At 46.5% G+C, this 23,949-nt stretch overlaps 1 protein-coding gene across 1 annotated transcript in view; it reads right to left on the bottom strand.

Annotated features, from left to right (window-relative positions):
- LOC147893744 (vacuolar protein sorting-associated protein, putative (DUF1162)) overlaps positions 1 to 23,949 on the bottom strand; it is a 215,327-nt gene that overhangs the window by 19,231 nt on the left and 172,147 nt on the right. Inside the window, exons 29-30 of the mRNA XM_087385903.1 lie at positions 9,867 to 9,973; positions 9,541 to 9,689 (exon numbers count right to left, since the gene is read on the bottom strand). Coding sequence (XP_087242029.1) covers positions 9,541 to 9,689; positions 9,867 to 9,973 — 256 coding nt within the window. The remainder of the gene's footprint in view (positions 1 to 9,540; positions 9,690 to 9,866; positions 9,974 to 23,949) is intronic.

Here is a 23,949-nt window from a genome sequence, read left to right as displayed (position 1 = left end):
GGGAGGTAATAACGATGATGAAAACACAAATTTCAGCGATTTTCTTAATGATGAGAATGTTACATGATTCTTTCATCAATGATGAATAATTGGTACAGATTCAAGCATCTCTTGAGCTTCTAGCTTGATTGCTCTCTAATCCAACTATCTAGTAGCCATAAAACCAAAAGAAAACACGAGTATATATAGACCATCCCAAGGCCTATGCAGGGTCATAGCAACCTATTAAGGGTGGTAGAGCAGCTAGACCTACAAACAAGCATATGCTTGATAAATATGCAAGAGGAGTTACGAAGAGCTCAAATGCTGTAGTATACATGTAAATGGCCAACAATCCATGGTCTCCAAATAAACCCCTACGATTTGCAACAATACTCAACAAGGACACCATCGACACAATAAATGTAGGTCTACTATAGTTGAGGCACATTCTGATATATCAATGGTAATAAGATGCATCCCCTAAGTGGGGACACCTTAGGTTAGGAGGATAGGAACAAATCAGTGGTCATTGGTTAGTAGGGTTAAAATGACCCTAAGGCTTAATAATGCCTAGTTAGAAAAGATAGGACAATTAGGACTAGTCCTAAGTCCTGGGTGCACAAGTGCCCTAAGTGGACTGGTGCATGATTAGAAGGCTGACACTAGGCTTATGGTAAATTTACCATATTTAGGAGTCTTCAAGTCGTGGGAGCTTTTGGATTAAGTTGTTGAGGCCGGTAGAGATGAAACCGGCCTTCGATAAACAAAAGGGCAGTGATCTTCTTCTACTCAGTCATAAACTTCATAAATAGCCACAATGCAAGCTTCAGTCACTTAAATCACTTAGCACAACTTAGAAACAAGCTTCAACAACAACAAAGGTGAGGCTAGAATGCCCCTGCTCAATGAAAATAATACACAGTGCACCCACTGGCCCCAAATGCCTTGGCGCCCCTTACGGTATTTATTTAATGCTTCTGAATGGAAATGCTTTACAACAAGGGTTCAACCTTGCACTGTTCTTCTCTGCAAATCCTCTACTTGTCTTCAAGGCATCTAATCCCAGTGCACCACTAGAATTCCCACTGGCAAGGCATACTCAGGCATTCACTTCTCATCTGACACAACTTAGAGGCATTCAGGCATCCAAACCACTGGCAAACTGAGCTCAAGGCAGCCTCGAGGCTATCAAAAAGACTGCACACAACACGCATGCACTGCAAAAAGCTGCAAAGCAAGAAAGAACAAGGAAAAACCGAACTTGGAACGAACTCCTGCTGACTGTGGCAGAGGGGCGAGCTCCTTCCTTGCACCTATCCTCTATCCAAGCTCCTCGCAGGGTGTAGGTGTCTTCCAGCAATCAGGAGAAGAGAGAAATGAAGGTAGAGAGCGGAGGGTGAACAAGAAAGAGCTGTAGAGGAAAGATGGGTCACAGATTTGCCCTGAAATGATTACCTCGGGATCTATGCCTGAGTTCTCCTAAGAGAAGGTGCCAAAAGCAACAGGGAAAGTTCCTCCTGCAGCCTGCACTGGTCCAAAACAGCTCCAGAAGCCACCATGCAGCCAAAAACATGTGCACAAAGGTCCAGCACAACAAAAGACAACTCCGGGCACTTGCTGGAGGTAGCTGAACACGTCCATACGGATTCCGTACAGTCCGTACGAAAATTTTTTGAAAGTTCAAAAATGAGTTCTGGCACTTCCTAGAAGTGTGTACTAACCTTGGAACAGTCAAAACAGTGTTAAAACGGCTGAAAACAGGCTTGAAACAACTCAAAACTGCACAAGAACAATTGAAAACGTCCAACACCTCTGGGAGAGTGAGGGGAGAGAGATGGAAGGTGGGGGAAGGGCGTGCATACACATGCTTGACAAATGGCACCTCCTCCTTGCCATTTGCCCCTTCATTAAAGTCCTAACCCCCATACCAAGGACAATGTTGGTTGTCCTTGGGCCCAACTTTTAGACCCCTCTTTTAAAGCCTTTGCCTTGCCCCTAGGAGCTAGTGGTGCACCTAGACTTTGCCCTTAGGAACTTCTAGGAAGTGTGCACTTCCTCTAGCCAGTCCCTCACGGCCAAACCATTACAACACTTAACCATGGTTCACCCCGACTTAAGCGTAGGTTGAGTTACGAAGATACTTTACATCACTTTTCACGTCCTCTTTTCACGTCCTCGTGACAAGAGATTTGACGACGATTGGTTCAATGACACGCATGACATCTAGTACAATAGATGTTGCCGAACCCGATGTGAAGTGACGTGATGACTACAATAGGTTGGTGTTGATGAAGGGATGCAACAACGAATCATCAAGTTATCATACTTTCTTTGGATCAACATTCATAGACGCATCCCAGTTGTCTCGTGGCTTTAGCAGATAGGCAGGCCTTCCTTACGCATGAAATGCTAGCGTGCAGAGGAATTCTCAAAACATATTGTCCAGATAGGATTATTTAGAGAGAACTTCTTTGATGGTCCGTACGAGATGATGCCTTCGTCATTCTGCAAAGTCACAGACGTGCCCTGCAGATCACTACGACATGGAGCCTCAAGACTTGTCCTTGCCTCCTTTTCTGGCACTACCCTCTTCATAGGACGGCTCGTCTTGGGAGGTAGTATCCAATATTACTTTATGGTAAATATGTTGCTCGAGATGCAATCATGTCATCAGTGGACAAGCATCCACAACCCCTAATATACTAGCTTCCATTTGGGTAGATATCAACTTTACTATTCCGTGCCAATGGGAGGGAGCATGAACACCTACTCGTGATAGACTAGTTGCATTCATGAGGACTTGAGACCTCTTTCATTTAAAAAAATCAAATTACAAAGAAAGGAACCTTCTATTAATGCTTGGAAAAATCAACTATACAAGTCAGCTATCCCTACGGTGCTGACCATGGGAAAAAGGCTAAAAGAAGACCATCTTGTTTCTAGAGAACTCAGTTCACTGCCAAGGGAATCTCTGGAATAGGGGCTAACAGCCAAGAAGAAGGACTATACAAGTGAATCCCTCACGATGTAAAAATATATAAAAATGCATGTAGGCCAAGCCTTGCAGAAACGCTCCCGCATCTCGACAGTCAATTTTAGAATCCGATGTCCCGCGCTGCCAAGTAATGCATAAGGTGTAGATGATATCCTGCTAGATGGTGACCCGTGGATGAAAACAATGCTCGCCCCTCACTAGGCTGCAGTGTGCTTTCCAGATGTTCCACACCGTAATGCTGTTTTACAGGTTCTGCCCCATGATCAATTCAATCTTATGCTGAACATTCTGCTCTGGAGGTAACCCATAAGGTAGTTCATCCCTAAAACAGTCAGAGAACTCCTCTGCTATAAGATTAGCCAGCTTGGCCATCTCACCACTTTGCGCAACATCAGTGCTAGCCGAAGAATCATCAACCGGCTCTACCGATGCTGTACACAGAAATAAAAACTCTTCTTGAGCTTTTCGGATTTCCATCACGGAAACCCCTGAGGTACATCTTTCTCACCTCGTAATACATAAAGCACATCATTCATCTTGAATTGAAATACGTGCTTTTTTCAATCAATGGCTGGATTCTTCCTAGAATGCCACGCCATACCCAAGGCTATATCTGCATGAGCAAGCTTAATCATTTCAAAATCAAGCTTCTCAGCATAGTCCTGAATACGAAGCTCCAACTGGGTAACCCTTTGGTCCCATACTTCAGTTGAACTTCCATCTGCCATCTTAACTGTATACGCATAGTCAGATGGGCTAGTCTTTAACTTCAGCCTCTTCACGAGCTTGGAGTTAATCACATTGTGCGTTGACGCCGAGTCAAACAACACAATGACATCATGATTCACCACTTGCCCTTTCATCTTAATTAACTCCGTATCATTAAAGGCTGTATATCCCGTTGCTGCGGGTCTAGATAGGATGTTACCAGGTGCACTCGTTACTAGCTTAGCAACAGACACACATAACAAACAAGGTACTGACCTCTGAGAAGATCCCGCTAGCTGAGTCTGCATCTGTTCCGCTCTGGGACTTCCCTCCATTTCCACGTCGCATTCTGAGACTACCATCTCAACCATCCGACGATCCTTATTTCGTGGACAATCCTTCCATTGATGAGGCTGAAGGCAACCAAAACACAAGCCTTCTCTCCTCGCTTTTTCTCTTTGCTCTGGGTTTAAGGGAGACTTTGACCAAGCCCGGGCTGCCATTGGTCTCACTTTCCTCTTCACTCCAATGGTGATACTTGATTTAGGAGTTTCAGCTGGTTTTGCCTGCTTGGCTTGACCACTCGGCTGAGAACCACTCCCTTTACTAATCCCCTTCTTCTTAAACCCAGATTTCTTCTGGTACCCATACTGGGTTCCGACCTGCGCAAACCCACTTGGCCTGCTGCCCTTGGCATCTTCATAGTTCAGGGCTATGGCTATTGCATCATCCAACATGTTCGCATACTTAGCCCGAACTTCCATTTTAATCCGATCATTCAATCCAAATATGAAATCTTTCACTTGGATTGATTGAGGTAGGGATTCATCAACCTTCATTACGCTCTCTCGAAACTTATCAGTGTATTCTCCCACTGACAAATTTCTCTGACGAAGGTTTCTATACTGATCCCAAGCTCGGGATGCTTCGTCACGAGATAAGAAGTGTTTCCTAAATTCCCTTTTAAACCCCTCCCAGGTAGTGGATGCAATACCATCTTTCTCTTGTTTAATCCACCACCGGTCCGCTGCCTCACTAAACATGTGGGTGGCCTTGCGGATTTTCTTGATATCATTTCTGATTTCACAAATGGCGAACACCTCGTCCCATTTGTGTAACCAGGCCTCAATGACATCAGAACTACGGTCATTCATCCGACCAGAATACTTTTCCGGCCTATAGTTGGCAATATTAGGTACTTTAGCCTTTCTAGGCTCGACTGTATGGACACTAGACTCCGGTTCCATTGGAGCCTTTCCTTTCTCATCTCGAGAAGGTCTGGCAGACATATTATGTATCACTCTTCTAAGTTCAGACTGCCCTGCATTTGCCTGTAACTGTTGCGCTAATAACTGCTGCAAGGCATCCTCAAGTAATGCAATCCTGCCAGATAAGGTGTGAGCTACTAGGCGCGACACCTGCTGGGTCGGCCGATCTCGTGACTCTACAGGGTCCATCCTGGAAGCTCCTTCTTCTGCTTCCATTCAGGTCAATGGGTGTTTTGGGGTTTTAAAAAAAAAACACCGCTAGAACACTATATCTACAAACTGACAAAATTCAGTGTACTAGCACTCTCACACAATTTCCTATTCTAGGGAATACCTGCAATCCCACATGCACACTGACTAGGCATTTGACACAGGCATAACACAAATACCGCTTTTCCCTATACTAGGGAAATTCCTGCAAATAAATTGACTTTACCACAAAGGCATCTGCACAAGCATAGTCTCCCAGATTGCCCACATGAATTTTAAGAAGTCAAAAAAACTCCCAAGTCTGCTATGTACCCTGTTATGGCATCGAACCTTCATGCAGACTAAACATTCACCAGACTCTCTTCATGCAAGCGGAGCATCAACAAAGACTAAGGTCGGGAGAAAAAAAAAACATAGAATTGACGAATGTCAAAGAAAGCTCCTTGGTTGATTCGCCTCTTCATACATCTTGCACTATCTGCTAATTCGTCACGGTCCCCTGTGACTACAATCTTCCTGCTACTTGACTGTATCATGCTGTCCCGATCGTCAGCCTATCGCCTCCTCTCTATTTTCACAGGCTCCCAACCCCGTGCGTCGCCCATCGCCACGTATCGCATCGCATCGAAGGCCTCCCTGTGACTTCAGATTTACCTAGTGAAACGATCTTATTCTAATTCTTTCTCTGTATTTCGTCAAGTCAGCCCGTCGCGTGGAGGTCACGAGCCCCTTGACTCTTTTCCTCTGTTTGGCGTCACGCGTAGCAGAGTCGTCCCTTGTTCATCACAGGTGAATTATGCACAAAGGCAATTTAATGCACGTTTCGTCAATCATGTATCGTCGTCGATCGCCACGCCTTCTCTAATTTCCCAGGTTTTTTTTTTAAAGACATAGTTCCACGCAACGGAATCAGCCTCAGCCTACGTCGTTCAACCCCCTACGCTCCTCAACTAACTTTTTCGTCAACCTGCCTTACGGGAACCCTCCGCTCCATCGACAGCTTATAAGCCTGGAGCTTGGCTGTTTTGTCGTCACGTATCCCGTGCTCCCTTCATACGTAATCCCCTCATCCACCTGAGCTCTAATACCAAATGACACATACATTTCCTACTTACAACAGCAGATCACGGGAGTAGCACCACAGAATATCCTCCCAGCCAAATCCTGTTGAAGCGTGAGAGCTCTCTCGGAGAAGTCGAAATCAGCAAAATCACGTAACAATTCATTCTCCTTCTCTCACTAACTCCAACAAGCCCCATCTCCCTAGATGGATCTAGATGCCACATGTCATCATCATAGGGCCTTTCCTAATGCATCTTTTCATCCCTCTCTTGGGATACTTTAATTTCCTTTGCCCCTAGGCACATTGCTTGCATTAGGCCCTTGGCCTTAGATCCACCTAGTCTGGTGCTATCAGCCCTCACCTAGGACCTTGACATTAATTCCCTCTCGATCATTTACATGAAGCGCAAACACATATATTACAAACATAGATCCTTTAAGGGAAATATCGATTGATTCTTCCGAGGTCATGCTACCTCGGCTAGAGCGTAACACACATTGCAGACATTTGCCATTTATTGCAGACAGATAGACAACAAATTGTTATTTTGGGCATATATTTTGCAGACTTTGGTTGTGCATCTTACATCCCAGCAAGGGATTTTACTTGTCAAGTTTGCTGCATTTTTTGAGTTCTCTGGCAGATATGGCTCCGAACAATCCCAATGAGGTTTTTTGGATGGCACCAACTACTCCTTATGGAGTTTTATGGTTCGCAACATCTTAGTTGGCAAACATCTATGGGATTATGTCAGCGGAGATGAGACAAGGCCAAAAATTATTGTTGCACCTCAAACTCCTCCTCAACAAGGTGGAGGAAGGGGTAGAGGTCAAGGTGCAGGACAAGTGATTGGAGCAGTAGCTGCTGCCTTGGTGGCTACCACACAGGAACAGAAAAGGTGGGATAGTCATTTCTCTTTCTGTCAAAAGGTTTATCTTTCCTCACATTCGGTCATGCAAGACCTCAAAAAGGCAGCTTGGGATATTTTAGAGAGCATGTTTGCAGCCAGAATTGATGCCCTAGTCTCATTCCTGAAGAGAAAGCTATCTCACACACATATAAATGAGGGCGATTCCATGAATGCTCACCTCACCAAGCTTCAGGATTTGAGGGAACAATTACTGAATATAGATGAGATCATTCTTGATTTAGAGATGATTACCACCACTCTGAATTCTCTTTCGGAGTCATATCTCCGTTTTCATACCTCGCTGAATTTGTCATGAGGGGGGGTAGCAATCCTCTTTCAGGCTTGCTGCAAGATGACACTCCACCTTGCAAGTGAGATACCTAAACCGGTAAAACATCCTATGTGGATCCTCTTTTGCATCAAGGCATTTGGAATGCTGACACTGTCGGAGTTGCACCGCACTCAGCTCAAAATATGAGAGCCATCAGAAAGCAATATGAGGTCAAAACCTTTGATGCAATGCACACTGAGCCACTTTTGTCTAATGCCTAATCATCAACATACAATCTGTCAATCCGCACATAAATGGGCATATGCACTCCTGTTCCACCATGAGAACATAAGAAAATGAGGTAGAGTTTGAAAGGCATCATCTGTCCACATATCTCTGCAACTGAACTAGAAAAGGAAGGCTCTTTGCAATGAGTGAATGCCATCTTATCTTCCTCTGTTTTTATTTGAAGGCAACTCCACCATGTCAATGAGTTTGCAATGGGAGCCCAAGCGAGAAGTTTTAAAGACACGTTCCTCTCGTTGTTGGGGCATAAAGGTTGAGGACACCAACATTGCATCCTCTAATCAAAAAAATGATCCACTATGCTCTAGAGAGTATAATGATACTGTGTCCAACCACAAGGGGAAGAAAGGAATCTTAAATAGAAATGCATGTTCCCCCCTAGTGGCCAAAGTAGGAGACCAAAAAGTATGACCTAAAAGAAGTTTACCTGACTTTCAGCAATCACTAATATTCAATTTGTGTTCCTGAATAAAAAGAATGTCCATTGGTCTCCCAATGACCCTTGGATGGAGCTGATTACGAATCAACTACAGCCGTGATGAGGTGCACCACCAAGGCCATGTATGTTTCAGCTAAACAATCGTCATCGATGGGAGGAAGTAGGGTGGAACACCTTATCGACCTTGTGGTGGAAATGACTCCCTCCTGGGTAGAGGGTCTCTTTGAAGAATGGAGAGGAGGAAAATCCATAGGGAAAGAGCCCCCACACCTATGGAAGAGGACATCCTGTCGATAGGAATACCAAGAACCACGTCTCCAAGGGTAGTGGGTATAAACTCCCTCTCTCTAAGATTAGCCATGGGATAGAAAGAGTTCCTTTGAGCCAAAGGTGCCGGAGTGCCTAAAATGCAAAGATGAAGAAGAAACAGGAGACACACCCTTCACGGTCAATGAAGGGAGACTGAATAGCTGCAAAGGAAGGGGCTACTCGGACCAAGGACCAAGGCTAGGGAGGGGAGAGGATTTGGAGGAGCTGCATCAATGGCTTCGACCGGGGGCATCAACTAGCCGTGGCATGATCAAGCTTACGGGCATCGGTAGCCGCAACAAAAACTAAGATATCAATAGCCCTGACAGGTGCAAAGTCCGAGGCAAGAGAAGTGCCCTCCTGATCTGCACATGCAGGAGAAGCAAAAAGTCTAACTGCGACCCATCGAGGGATGGCTACTGCAAGGCAAGCACCTGATGCAGCAGTAGTGGTTGCGTAGCTGGTGTCGGACGTGTAGGAGGTTCCATAGGAGCTCTTTGTACATTGGGCAATCCCTAGCAAAATGTCAAAAGGTTCTACAAATTTGACACTGATCGTGTTTGCCTACTATCTCTACTCTCTGCCGAAATAACAAACCATTTAGCCATTGAAGCATAATAAAAAACAATAATGAGACGCCACAAGATCTGATTGCCTCAGTTGCGGAAAAAAGCATATCGAGGGGGGGAGGGATGATCTCTGCACCCAGCCCAAATGATGCTCCAATCATGGCAAGAACATTTAAAAACATGCCAAATCTTTTTACGGAAAAAAAACATTTTAGAACATGTGAAACTTTCCAAGGCCATTTTGAGTTACTATGAGCTATTCTTTGAAAATGGGACAGCTTCTCCAAGGAGCATGTTAACTTCCCACAAGAACAACATTACTTTAAAAAAACCTGACAAGCCATCTGTCATTGCCAATTTCTGTTAAACTTGAACTAATCTAGGTCCATGCAATGATAATAGTAAAAAGCAACCCTTTTTTTTATTGCATTAGAACTACAAGACCTATACTTTAATAGTATATATACATTTAACTTTAGTGAAAAAAAGAGGCCTTGGGACAAGGGAAACCTAGGGTCAGTCCCTGCATGTCGATTGAACCATTTGAAGGGTCAAAGAACACATCGAGGGATGATGTTGCTGAATCATCAAAAAGTGAAGCAAATGCTGGTGGCAAAAGCTTACTCCCTTTAGCAATATAAATTGCTCTCATTGCATACCTACACAACCGAAATTCAACAAAGAAGTCACACAACCTAAGGTTAGGATAGAAAACAAGCATGTGAAGAAGTTGTAGTTCCATCTGAAATGAATCTACATACTGCATTCCAAACACGTGAGCATTCTAACCAATGCAATCCAAGAAGAAAATGAATAATATATAACGGGCCACATACCAAGAATAGTGTTGTGCACATTTGACGGCCAATTGACGGAAAGTTAGTAGTGCATGAGATAAGAGAACACCATTCAGCTCCACGGTAGTCCCACGTATTGCAGGTACCTGTTTTGTTAATTTATAAAATAAAAATTTGAAATAAGCTGCATACCTTACAGACAAACATCAGCGAAAGAGGGTACTTGTAAGAAATAAAAGAGAGAATAAGAGTGAGTTGTCAAAAGGTCAGCAAGTCCTCCCGTAGTTTGCAGAGTGATACCAATCTTACTTAACAAGATGCTCAGTTGCAGTGTCTGAAAACATTTAGTATCACTAAGAGCCCTCTCTCGCAACACTATCGCTTAATAATTTCATTTAACCCTTTTGTCATTTACTTATTTCTTGTCCCTATCCAAAGATTTACAAAGTGAGACGGGATTTCCGCACCAAAACCAAGACAGAAGGCAGACTAGGAATTGCAAATGCTCAAAGGGCTGCCAAGAGGTTTTTGGGCACGTGCATTGTTAGGTAAATAAAGATCTTTTATTCTAATTTAGAATTTACAATCTACTAGACAAGTACTCGAAAATAAAAAATGAGAAAGTGAAAGTGGTGACCAATATAGGCCCCAAAGTCAACCACAAGTGTCGACCAATGAAGTCAATATGAGGTTGACTGATCCTAACTGGCCTACAAGGCCATAACAAGTCTAAGTGCTAACAAACCACCCTCCATGGTATGGCTAAAGTATCCTAGATACATCTTAGGTATACCTGGAAACTATATCATGATTGCACATATTTGTCCAAGATGGAATAGCAACCTACGATAGTACAAGGAGACCAACATCATATAATAAATTGTGCCAAGTGTAAGGCGTGTCAAAAAGCCTCAAACTCGGGTCGTGATAGAGCCTTCGTGAAGAGATCTGCTAAGTTATCCTCCGTAGGACGTAGGACAATTGTATATTTCCAGTTGACAGGTGCTCTTGAACATATAGTGCACCTCTATGTGCTTGGTATGCACATGAAAGACAGCATTATGCACAACGGCCAAAGCACTCTAGCTATCCGTGTAGATGATCGTAGAAGCGTCTTGGCTGACACGATATTTCTTTTCTGATACTAATAGGGACGTAAATACCGACCTGGCACCCGTCAAAAAAAAACTTTTTAGTGTAAAAAAGGTCAGTATTTCTGTCAAAAAATGGCCTGTGCCTTGTAGTGAGGACATGATTCTTAGCAAACACTATGTGGCAGAGTGTGGGGGGATGCCCCTTGAAGATGTTTTTCAAGCAATTAGAAGGAAACAAAATAAGGAGACGATTGATAGAGTGCATGGCAAAGATGGAAATCTTGTCATGGCCTTCTGATAGTAGGTAGCTATAGTTTTTAAAAGAGAACTTGCAGCCATTGTGGGTACTCAGCCAATTACAATAATGCGTGGAAGGAAAAGGTGGCTAGGGTGCTAGTCTGAGAGTAACTTATGGAGCCAAACACACTCTACTGTAGTTGTGAAGGCTGCCTTGTACTCATGTTCACAACTAGAAGTGGCAGCTGTAGGCTGCTTCTTGCTGATCAGACAACCTGTCCAATCACAGTCTGTAAATGCATGCAAATCCAGTGAAGACTGATCACTATAGAACAACCCCAAGTGCTGCGTAGCCTTCAAGTAACATTGCTTGCCAATGTTGTGTGTTGGCCTTGTGCATGTACCTGCTTAATTGGGAGATGACATATTGCAAATTAGGCTGGGTATGACATAAGTAAATAAAGAAGCCCACATTATGCTGATAAAGACTGGCATCGGGCACTCCCATCTCCAAAGGAGAAACAGAAGCCAGGTTTTAATGGAGTAGAAACTGGCTTGCAATCCTCAAAGTGGAAGCGCTGCAAGAGCTGTCCAATATATTTGGATCGACTCATCATTATGCCCCTCACAACTTTGACTATAATTATATAAATGGAGTACTCTATAATTATGATCAAATAAAATGGAGTATTTACAACTTGGTGACATCCCTCGGCTTCTATTCAGTTGACCAGTTTCCTTGTAAATATTCGAGGAGCTGTGGATGATCACACAGCATGTTTCATCCATTCACATTAGCAAACTGGATGCCCAAATAGTAGTGCAACCGGCCCATATTTGACATTGCAAATGATTTCTCTAAATCTACCTTTGAACCTACATTTTCTGAGTCTCTGCCCCAGTGATAAGCATGTCATCCACATAAAGAACTAAAATCAGAAATTCTAATTCACTCTTCCGGACATGAAGAGTGGCCTCTATAGGGCTGTTTTGGAATCCAAGGCATAGGAAAGAGGAATGTATCTTTGCATACCATGCCCGAGTGCCTGCTTCAAACCATAGATGACCTTTTTCAGCTTGCATACCTGATTTTTTTTTTTCCAAAAAAGAGACTTCTATTAAGTAAGAACGAAACCCGCTAGAGCAAGCTCTGTGCGGAAATACACCATGCTAAGCATGTAATAAAAAACACCTCAGAGGAATGAGGTAGAAAGAAACCAAGGCTGAGGCTGAAAATGCCATCTCAACCCTCTAGAAGTCTCAACAAAGAAGGGAGAGTCTCTCAAATCTCTGGGAAAAGTAACTCCAGCAGGTTATGTTGAACCAAGAAAGGAGAATAAGGTTTGCCATCTCAAGAAAAGTCTCTATTGCTTAAAGCGAGCACCCAGAAGTTTGCTATGGCCTTCTTTCCTAGTGAAAGGTCGCATAATTCCCAAGTATTATTCTTATACAAAGCATCCATTTCTTCATTCATAGTAGCAGTTTGTCATTCTAGCTTGTCTACTGCATCTTCGAAGTACACTGGCTCTTCTGTAACCACGATGGCAGTCATAAGAGCATAGTTGGTGGTTTCCACTTGAACTGCTTTGCCTTTCTGAGCATATGTCAATCTGGCTAGAGGTCTGCTTTCCCTGGTAGACCGTCTGAGCTGCTGTGGCTCTGCTTGGGGTGTTTCTGGTAATTCTTGCTCTTCTTCATCAACCTGTTCTGTAGATGACTGTGAAGTCGATGCTTCTATCTCCTGTGTATTTGAGGTCTTACATTCTGATTCCTCATCAAAGATTACATCTGTGGAGATAATGACTTTGCGGTTGATGGGATCATACAACTTGTATGCTTTGTTTTCTTCACTGTAGCCAACCATGATGCATTTGCGTGACTTTGCATCCAATTTCCTGCGATGATCATCATGTATGTGGGCATATGCTATGCAACCTAGAGGAGGCTGCTCGAGATGATCCTTGCATGGTTGCCCAAATGGCCATCAGAGTATGTATCGTATATGTCCAAGTACTGGCCAAGATCTGAGAAGAGTGAACCTGAGAACCCTCCAAAGCCTCAGTGCATCTGGCTCTCCAAATGTGCCATGCTGCAATACTAGCTAGGATCTCCCATGGAGAGTCGATCGAGGAGTGAGCAGCCCTGAAAAGAGTGGCCGGAACATCCTCTAAAGAGCACGACTCCACAAGGTGTCATCGGATGTGAAGAGCCCAAGAGGAATCAAGTCTCTCAAAAAATACCTGGGGCCTTGAAAGAGTAAGCCAAGCCACTAATCCCCAGGTCATATAGAAAGGTAGGCGAACAAAAGTGCTGAAAAGTCTTGCGATCCCCTTCCATATGATTCTCGCCTGTCTGCAATCCCAAAGGCAGTGCTGTATTGTCTCCAAAGCAGAAAGGTAGCGAGGGCAAGAAGGGTCAGCTCCGAACCCGGATCTCCAATGGTTTACTTCTATCCCACCATGAATAGAAAGCCAAAAGAAGAGAGTGATTTTTCTATTCCTGTGGGATTTCCAGAGTCTCTGCCAAAAAATTTTCTGCAAGTCAGCAAGAATCTGAAAGTTCTCCCAATGATGAGCTCTGGTGGGCCTCCAACCCCTACAGCTGAGCTGGAATTTCCTGGCATTACTGACCGTGTAACGAAAGAAGGGGATGCCCTTCTCTCGGTGCCCTTCATCTATCCATTCCCATTCCCCAGGGTCCCACTGCAAAAACTTAAATGGGACACCTCCATAGAGCCACAGCCTCCATGAGCCAAGGGCGAGGAGAAGCGGGTCAGGATCCAAGTACCACTGTGAAAGAGAGCCATGCTCCATGAAGCCCACTATCCTAACTGGTAGAAACGGTACCTCCAACAAGATATTGTCTGTGGATCTGGATAGCCTGCCCCTTGAAGAAACATAAAAAACTAAGGCATCCTCATGTGTGTCAAGAAAAGCAATCACCTGTAAAGGAACTCCCAATCTGGAAAATGCCCCCATCCAGATGGAGCAAGTAATAGGCATGTCATCTGTGTCCACCCAATCCAAGGGCAAGGCTCTCCCTGCACTCCCTCTGAGATTAAGAACCATTTGGGCCTGTCGGTCTGTAGGAAGCTTCCTGAAGGCTTTCCATGCCCCCACTATAGATGCAGGGCCCCTCTCCCATCTTGGCCACTGCATGTAAGGAGAAGCTCCATGTGGTCTCCCAAGCTCATCCAAAATCCTGTCATTCCACATGATAGGCTGCCTTTCAATCTCTTCACGGGTGGATGGGGGAATCCTGCGAAGAGTACTCCTGAAGCTGGCCCATGCTTTCAAGATAGCAACCATAAGAGGGGAAGAGGGAGACCTGAGGTGGGCTGTGGTGAAAACCCATCTAGTACTGTGTGTCCAATCCTCTCCTGAAGTGGGCATGCAAGACTGTATGCATCTGATAAAAAAATCCTTCCAAGGCTCTTGCCCGAACATAAGCCCTCTCACAACGAACTGGCAGAGTAAAGCTCTGCACTGTAGATCTGGGTCGATACTATTCAAACCCCCTTCTCTTGTAGGAAGAATCAAGGTCTCCCAAGCCACCCTGGCTGTAACATCAGTTGTGCCATCTAGACCACTCCATAAAAAGTTTCGTACAGGCCCTTAAGCTGAGTGATACAATCCCTAGAGTGGAACTTCTCGAAATTCTACACAGGTCATGACATAGTCTTTTACACAGAGACACATCAGAGTCCAGAGCGCCCACTACTAGTAGTCAGCGGGTATATATGAGAGTCTGCCTACAGAGATGAGACGAAGGATATAGGAGGGATTCGAGGATTAGGAGGAGTCACAGTCCTTTACAGATCCACACTTTTTGGGACCATCTCAGTGGAGCAGAGAGATCCACACTCCAGGTTTCTCTGGATTCGGATCTGACACATGGATAGCCGAGATTTGTTTATCGCAGTTTGCTACTTCTCCCCGAGACCTCCCGCTTTGCCAGAGATATTCGAGGGGAGGATGAGACATCCACATTCGGCTGACAGACGAGGACCGCTCACATCCTATGGGCAGGCCCCATTAGACCTCGGCAGGATGCATGATCTCATTATTTATAATGGTCTTGACAGATGGCCCGCATCAGGTGGCTTCACTTGCTTTCCACATGGGGGAGGCTTCAGTGTTGTGGACTACATCATGGGGTCCCCTGCCTTCACATCTCACATCACTGACTTTACCGTAGCACCTCTCCCTCCAAGAGTCGACCAAACCTATCTTTTCTTTAGCATTTCTACTCCCCGTCGCACAATACTTTCTACCCCATTGAGCTCTTACTCCACTTGCCATGATATACGCTTTGATCGCGATCACTCACCTACTTACTCTGGCCGTCTGTACATACTTCTCACATACATTGACTTTATACCCTTACTAGAAGACCGTGCTGCCCTAGTCACTCGCTCACTACACGAGGCCACTCTTCACGCCTTTCCCCACATCACCCACTCCACCCGCCCACGACCTCCTGGGACCATACCCTGTAATAGCTGATACGATGATGAGTGTAAGACTTTACGCCGTCAGCTTAGATTCGAAACAAAAAATAACCTTTCGAGCAAACCAAAGATGCTACGCAAGTACCGCTGTCTGGTACGCAGGAAGAAACTTGACTTCGTGCGTCGAAACGAAGAGGAGCTATTGAACATTTTGTTCAATAACAACTCTAAGGACTTCTGGCAGAGATTTCTAGAGGGACGGTCCCCCCCATCACTCACTGACACTCACGTGTGGTCTGATTATGCACGCACGCTCTATGATATCCCAAATCAGCCAGCCCCTAACCTATCACATATGCCACGCCCCACATCCTGCACCCTCTTCACTAGGGGGGGGGTAAAGGATGCCGTAATGAAACTTCATAATGGCCGAGCGAAGGATCATGAGGGACTATGCACTGAGTTCATTGCATATTAACCTCCTAGCCCCGATCTTAGCCAAGCTATTTAATGAAGCCGTTTGCTTGGGGTTTCCACGCACCTGGACCATCAACACTATCTCACCCATCCACAAGGCAAGGGATCCCATGAACCTGGAGAACTACAGGACCATCATGATTGGACATGTCATGTCCAAGATTTATGCATCAGTACTTGATTCTGAGGTCAGCAGATTTGCAGAGTGTCGAGGACTTAGAGCACGGGACAAGTTGGTTTCACGCGGGATCATGGGACCATGGACCACATTCTCGCGCTCAGATGTATCATCGAGGAGGCGAGGGCACGGAAGCAAAGGGTTTACTGTTGCTTTGTGGACTTCCGCAAGGCATTCGATACCATTTCGAGAGCCCGCCTCGTACGACGCCTACAAGATCTGGGTTACGATCGGGAGATCATTTGGGCTGTCATGGCACTTTATGAGCGAGTTTTAGGCAGAGTCCGGACATGATCTAGATGGACAGACGAGATCATGAGCACTATCTAGATGGTCAAACAAGGATGCCCATTATCACCTAGCTTGTTTGGCCTCTACATTGACGAGCTCAAGACAGTGATGCAGGCACAGGGTGGGGTAGGCTGCTCTCTCGCGGGCACGCTGATCCAGATATTACTTTATGCAGATGACGTGGCTCTCTTGTCTTCCTCACAGCAGAGGGGCTCCAGAGACACCTTGACGCACTACAGTCCTTTTGTGAGTCTCATGATTTGAAGGTCAACTTGTGTAAAACCAAGGTTATGATCTTCAATACATCTCGAGTCGGCATGCGCGATGAGCATTTCACATTTGATGAGTCCCCCGTTGAGGTAGTTTCATCATACACTTATCTGGGGGTCGTCTTTTCCAGACCCACCTTCACCATGAGACTTGCGATGCAGGCGCGCATGAGCAGAGGATATGCTTCATTGGCTAGACTAGAGAGACAGTGCTTCCGCTCTCATTTTCAGGATCCACGGACCAAAAGGTTGCTTTTTGACTCCTTGGTCCGCTCTGCAGGGATGTATGGCAGCCCATGCTGGGGGCCAGATTTGTCGGATACAGAGTGCGCCAGGGTGGAGCGGCTACAAGTTCTCATGTTATCACGGATGATTCGTGGTAAGCCATCTGTCCCTCACCAGATCATTTGGGCGGAGTTTGGGTCACCCCCATTCCAGCTAGATGCTGCATTTCAGGTCATTACATATCTGTACCGAGTCAGGGAGTATGGGGATTACACATCCGGGTGTAGCAGGATACCATGGCTAGCATTGTCCACTTCTATGGCACTTGCAGCAGGGGGAGATCAGAGGTGTTGGTATGCACGCACAGAGAGATGGTTTGCAGGACTAGGGCTCCACATGGACAGACTAATTCCTTTCCAGTACAGCATGGATGCTCCTTTCTCTCCCCATGCTTAGCCACACCACACACACCACATAGGAAGCACGACACCTACCACGACATACACTTTGATCACAGCCTCTCACCGGCCTACTCTGGACGCCTAAACAGACTCCTAACCTTCATCGATTACATACCACTCATAGAGGACCGTGCTGCCCTGATTAGTCGCACACTCCACGAGGCTGCCCTCCAAATCTTTCCCCACACCACATGGTCCACTAGACCACCACCTCTTGGTTCTGTACCCTGCAACAATTGGTACGATGCGGAGTGCAAGGCTTATCGCCGACAACTCCGACTTGAAACTAGATGTCACCTCCCGAACACACTAGACACGGTACGCAGGTACCGACGTCTCGTACGTCGGAAGAAGCAGGCTTTTCTTCGTCAAAATGAGGAGCAGCTGCTGCACATCTTGTATAGCAACAACTCTAAGGATTTTTGGCAGAGATTCCTTGAGTGTAGGTCCCCATCACCCCTCACTGACACGAGAGTCTGGCACACGTATGCACACCATCTATATAATGTCCCACACCAGCCCACTCCAGACCTCATACACACACCTCGTCCCACCACTTGCACGTTGTTCACCAGAGGGGGAGTCAAGGACGCGAAATTGAAACTGCACAATGGCCGAGCTAAAGATCACGAGGGGCTATGCACTGAGTTTATCGCGTATGGGATCAACACGTTAACCCCCATCCACAAGGTAGGGGATCCCATGGACCCGAGTAACTACAGGACTATCATGATTGGACATGTGATGTCCAAGATCTATGCAGCTGTATTGGATGCGTTGGTCAGCCTAGTCGCAGAGATGAGAGGGCTCAGAGCAGAGGGTCAGGCCGGTTTCAGGCGAGACCATGGGACTATGGATCACATACTCACACTCAGGAGTGTCATTGAGGAGGCCAGATCACGGAAGGAGAGGGTATACTGTTGCTTTGTGGATTTCCGCAAAGCCTTTGACACAGTACCTCGAGCTCGTCTTATCATACGCCTACAGACACTGGGATTTGATCAGGAGATCATCTGGGCAGTCATGGCACTGTATGAGAGAGTCTCAGGCCGAGTTCGTTCAGGCGCAGGTTGGACAGATGAGATCTTGAGTACCATAGGGGTCAAACAGGGTTGTCCCTTATCACCGACCCTGTTTGGCCTCTACATCGATGAGCTTGAGACTTTCATGGAGACGTTCGCAGGGACCGGTTGCTCACTTGCTGGGATCATCATCAGGATTCTTCTTTATGCAGATGACGTGGTACTCTTGTCGTCCACACCCGAGGGGCTCCAGCGACACCTAGATGCACTGCAGGCTTTTTGTTTATCCCATGATTTGGAGGTCAACCTTGGCAAGACCAAGGTCATGATCTTTAACACCTCTCGAGCAAACATGCAACGGAAACCGTTTACTTTTACTTTGGGTGGGTCACCAGTTGAGATCGTATCCTCATACACTTACTTGGGGGTCATCTTCTCCGGCCCGATCTTCATGATGAGACCAGCGATGCAGGCCAGACTGAGCAGTGGATATGCCTCACTGGCTCGGCTAGAGAGACAGTGCTTTCACTCCCACTTCCAGGACCCTCGGACCAAGGCTCTTCTCTTCGACTCCTTGGTCCGACCAGCCGGTATGTATGGTAGCCCTTGTTGTGGGCCTAACATGTCAGAGATAGAGTGGACACGGGTGGAGTGCTAGCAGATCCTTATGCTCTCACGGATGATCCGAGGGAAACCGTCTGTACCACATCACATCCAGCTCGATGCAGCCTCTTAGACCATCACATATCTACACCGGGTTAGATCATATGGGGACTGCATATCAGGGAGACAGAGGTTGCTGTGGTTGGCTCTCGATTCCTCCATGAGGTTGGCAGCAAAGGGAGACGAGCGATGCTAGTATGCACGAACTCACAGATGGTTTGTGACACTAGGGTTCCACATCGATAGGATACCTTCTTTTCAGTACAGTTTAGATGCCCCTCCGGTACTCCCACCCACCATCCCAATTGGGCCACATACCAACCAGGTCATTCGAGAGGATCTCCTGCAGCTACACACCTTTTGGACCTGGTTGGAGCCAAGGGAGCTTCCAGTGAAGCCGAGTTTCTACAGAGATTACTCTCTTCGCATTTTGGAGGAGGGATTCATCACACCACCAGGGTACACTGGGCTTCATATGCCGCACTCACTACGGATCTCCATCGGACAGTTTCGGGTATCATCACACTGCCTCCGCATAGAGAGCGGCAGAGCAGAGGGGATTCTTAGGGAGCATCACTTATGCATACTGTGCGACTGTCAGGAGGTTGAGTCAGAGGAGCATTTTATTTTCAGGTGCCTAGTGTACTACGAGATCCGAGGTCGCTACCACTGCCTCTTCAGAGACGGCTCCAGGCTCCTTTCGAGATTCCTCGCCTACCCAGATCAGAGATGCCTTGCGGCCTTCATTCACGAGGAAATCCGACATAGAGAGTACTTACTCAGGCGACGGGGCTTGGTCACATCATCAGACACCTCTCAGAGCAGGATCACAGAGTTCTTCCCATCGAGTGACATTGATCGTCTAGTCTCTAGCTGCTGACGTGACAGAGACCTCGACCCGACAATCGCAGCACGAGACATCGAGGGGACACACAGATCACTCTGGGGGACCTCTCGTCATTGTTTAGACCCAGGATACGTCCCATGGGAGTCACGGTGGCTCTGGTCTTGCGTCGAGCCTCGTCCAGGAGACCGAGACGCATGGCACCCCTTGACGGGCACTAGCGTCCCATCACCAGCTATGCACCAGCCAGGGGGACATGACATACGGAGGATTCCACTCCGCTCTACCAATCCTTTTCTTTTCATTGTTACATCCAGTTGCATTTGATTATGTATGATCAGACTTAGGATTCAACACGGGTAATGATGCTCGTTTCAGTAGCTCCACCCTTACTGTGATTTGTATTAGGTCTTCTTTCAGTCTCATAGACCCATCGGTCTTCCGAAGACTCTAATAAAATTTCTTTCTTTCTCTCTCCTCTCCTCTCTCTAAAAAATTTCTCATTTTTCTCTCTCTAGAAAAAAGTTCTCTCTCTCTCTCTCTCTCTCTCTCTCTCTCTCTCTCTCTCTCTCTCTCTCTAATTCCCCCTTCTCTCTCTCTCTAGACTCCCCCCCCCCTCTCTCTCTCTCTCTCTCTCTCTCTCTCTCTCTCTCCACCCGCATTCTCTCCATTTGTGCTGCCATGCGTCTCGCCATTTGCGCTACCGTACGACTCGCCATAGGGTGCTGTGTCCCGTGCCTCGCCATCCGTGCTGCATCCGCCGTGCCGCCGTCGATTCTGTTGATGTCGCGCGCTGCTGTCTATCCCGCTACTGCTGCCACCTATGCTTGCCACCAAGCATCGCCCCACGCTTGTGCTTATTGTCGCTACCAGCGCGTTGCTGTCTATCCCGCTGCCGTTGCCACCTATGCTTGCTACCAGGTGTCGCCCTATGCCTGCGTCACCTGCGCCTGCTATTGTTGCCCGCGTGCTGTTGTCTATTCCGTTGTCGCCGCCACCTACGCTTGTCGCCTGCGCCTATGCGCCGCCGTCATCAATCCCGCTGCTACCTCCGCCCGTGTTGCCACTTCCGCGCTCCATGCACCATGTTCGCCCGCCTTGCTATCTACTCCTCCCTCGCGCTTCACGCCCGCCGCCACCTCACTGTCGCCTCCCTGGTTTGCATCCTACATCCTCTATGGCAACAAAGCTTCCGATGTCCGTATCTTTTTGTTGGGGTGGAATTTCTCGGTGCCGCAAAAAGGAGAAGTGTTCAGTTCTCCGAGCTCTTCATGACTGGTTGGTCAAGATCAGAAGGTATTCCTAGGCGGCGAAGATGCGTGAAAAGTCAGTCTCTTCTAGAGAATTCTCTCAAGCAGCCAACAAAATGCTAGAATCTAGTTGTTCATCTAACTCTATCCCTTTGAAGGTCAAGAAGAAAAGAGTATTCAAGAAAAAGGTCAAGGTCCAAAAAAAGCCAAGGAGCTATTACTATGATTACGCCAAGGAGCTAGGGTTCTCCGAATTCTTATGTAGTAACATGCATTTATATGGTTAAGATGTTCCATCCTCTAATACCGTTTGTTCCTAACCAACCTTTTGTTCTGCATCATGAACTTCATGTGGTAATTTTGTTTGGACACAAAGTGAAATTTCAATAGAAAATTGTGAGCTTGTCTGGGGTAGAACGCCTTGCTGAGGTTTTGACATCCCCTCATCCTCCTAATCCTAGATTATCGGGAGACTTGGGATGTACGTGTCTTGGTGCTCATATGACGTCGGCTTGGGTCTTAATGGTGCTTATAGACCTTCGACAAAAGCGACGGGGGTAGGAGTGACCTTGACTTCACCCGACGGAGAAAAGTTTTTGTATGGCAATCCCGTGACAACAGACACTTGCAATCAGGCTAAATACTCCACACTCATTTTTGGCTTGCAAAAAGCCAAAGAACATCAAATCACTTAGCTAGAGGTATCAGCCGACTCACAACTGATATGCCGACAAGTGAACGGTGAGTGGAAAGTGAGAAGTGAAGCCTTGATAGGCCACCATCAAACAGGCTACTCAGCTTTGTCAAAACTTTGAAGAGATTCAAGTGAAGCATATTCCAAGAACTCAGAATAGCATCGCTGACTCAATAGCATGAGCATCCTGTGAATCAAAAGGAGATACCTCTTCAAAGGAACGGAAATGCCGAATCTCATCCCGCTAGAAGAAATCTCATGGAGACTACAAGAGCTTGAGGATTCGTAAGGTGATGTGCAAGCCCTGCATCTTCTTACCATGGTAATGGCTTTCCTCTTTGCTTTGATGAACAACCTGATGCGACACCGTACCCCCAATCTTCCGCAATGATGTCAGCTATAAAAGTTGTTTACGAACTCTTCTTCGCCATCAACTCTTCCCGTACGGAATATCGCACCACTCCCAATACTCCGTTTCTAGCTTACATTTGCTTTCTAGAAGTCTCGTCCCCGCACTTCCATTTTAAAATTCCACTCTCTATTGTCAATACATAATCTTGTATTTTCTTACCTCCTCCACTGTATTCTTCGATCCCCTCCTCTTTTCCAAGCATTGCAGACATTCCTGTATTCTGTGGTCGGGTTGAAGAAAATCCAAACGAGTATCTTGTGGCCTTCAAGTGTCGTCGTGTTTCTCTCAACTTTCTTACTAAAGATAGATGGTTGTTGGTTCTTCCCACATTTCTAGAGGGTTTGGCTTAAGTGTGGTATGAGAAGCAGGCTGAGGACGTTCGCCAAAGTTGGCCGAGGTTGACAGCAGCTATGATCGAGTATTTCGGCAAAGAAGAGGAGCCGGAGAATGTGTACTTGCAGGTGGCAAACTTGAAGCGATCAGAAGGTGAGAAGGCGTGTCGATGTGGATCGAGCGGCCATGCTCTTGGACTGTTTAATTGCCACGCAGGAGGACAACGCCGGATTTTGAGCTAGAATGACTCAGCATGTACTGGGCTACCTTGTAGCATGAGCAAGTGATGAATTCCGCCTCAAGCTTAAATGGAAGAATCCAGAAACCATGGTGCGAGCACAAGAGATTGCTCAAAAGTTTGACAAAGTTCAGTGACCTCGCTTCAAAGAAGACGGTTTTCCCTCCGTAACCTCCTCAATTCTTGCAACAACAACCTGGGGGGTCCAACTTAGGGCCATACCCCCACCCCCCATCATGAATGTATCCACCGCCTCCACTTGAAATGTATGGTCCTCCCTTAGATGCTTACCCTCAACGAGATGTATATCCTCACACTCCGCCTGGAAGATTTTCCCAGCCTCGCCCACGAGCCCTCCTCCTTCCTACTCCGTCAACCCCTCCTGTTAAAGAACCCAGAGTCAATGACCTTGCCAAGGCCCTGAATGATCTTCGGCTTGAGATAGTGGGCATCAGAATCAGCCAATCGCCCTCCAAGAGAACGTGCCAATGTTGTGTGCTATGAGTGCCATCAGAAGGGTCATTGTCGCACCGAATGTCCTAATATTCCAAGGGTGAATCTTCTAGGTGAATCAGACACCAAGGATTCTGACGTAGAGGTCCTTGACCTCGGGAAGAGAAGTTGTATCACCTCGGACCCCTCTCCAAACCATGGACCGCCGGGCAAGAAGGTATCCTTCTCAGAGCCCCCAAATGCTAAGATGACAGACCCACCAATAGAGAAGGCTAAAAAATCTCGCAGGAGTAAGTGGTCGTCCTTGGATTTCCCTATCGGCTCAAGGCAAGAGGACTATTCGGTCGTTTAGGACCTTGCCCATCGGTCTTTGAGCATCACGCTTTCTCAACTAATAGCATTAAGTCCTAAGGTGAGACATGAGCTGCAGCAAGGGCTCTCAACAAGGAGGAGCAAGAAAAAGGGAAAGGTACGAGAGATTTCTTCTATCTCTGAAGATGTTGATTGGCACCTGCATACAGTAGACGTCAT

The sequence above is a fragment of the Dipteris shenzhenensis genome, chromosome 15, assembly GCF_047967505.1.
Source record: "Dipteris shenzhenensis isolate YYH24624 ecotype China chromosome 15, Dip_SZ_1.0, whole genome shotgun sequence".
Taxonomy (NCBI): domain Eukaryota; kingdom Viridiplantae; phylum Streptophyta; class Polypodiopsida; order Gleicheniales; family Dipteridaceae; genus Dipteris; species Dipteris shenzhenensis.
The sequence above is the reverse complement of the archived record's forward strand: the minus strand, read 5'-3'. Positions and strand labels throughout refer to the sequence as shown.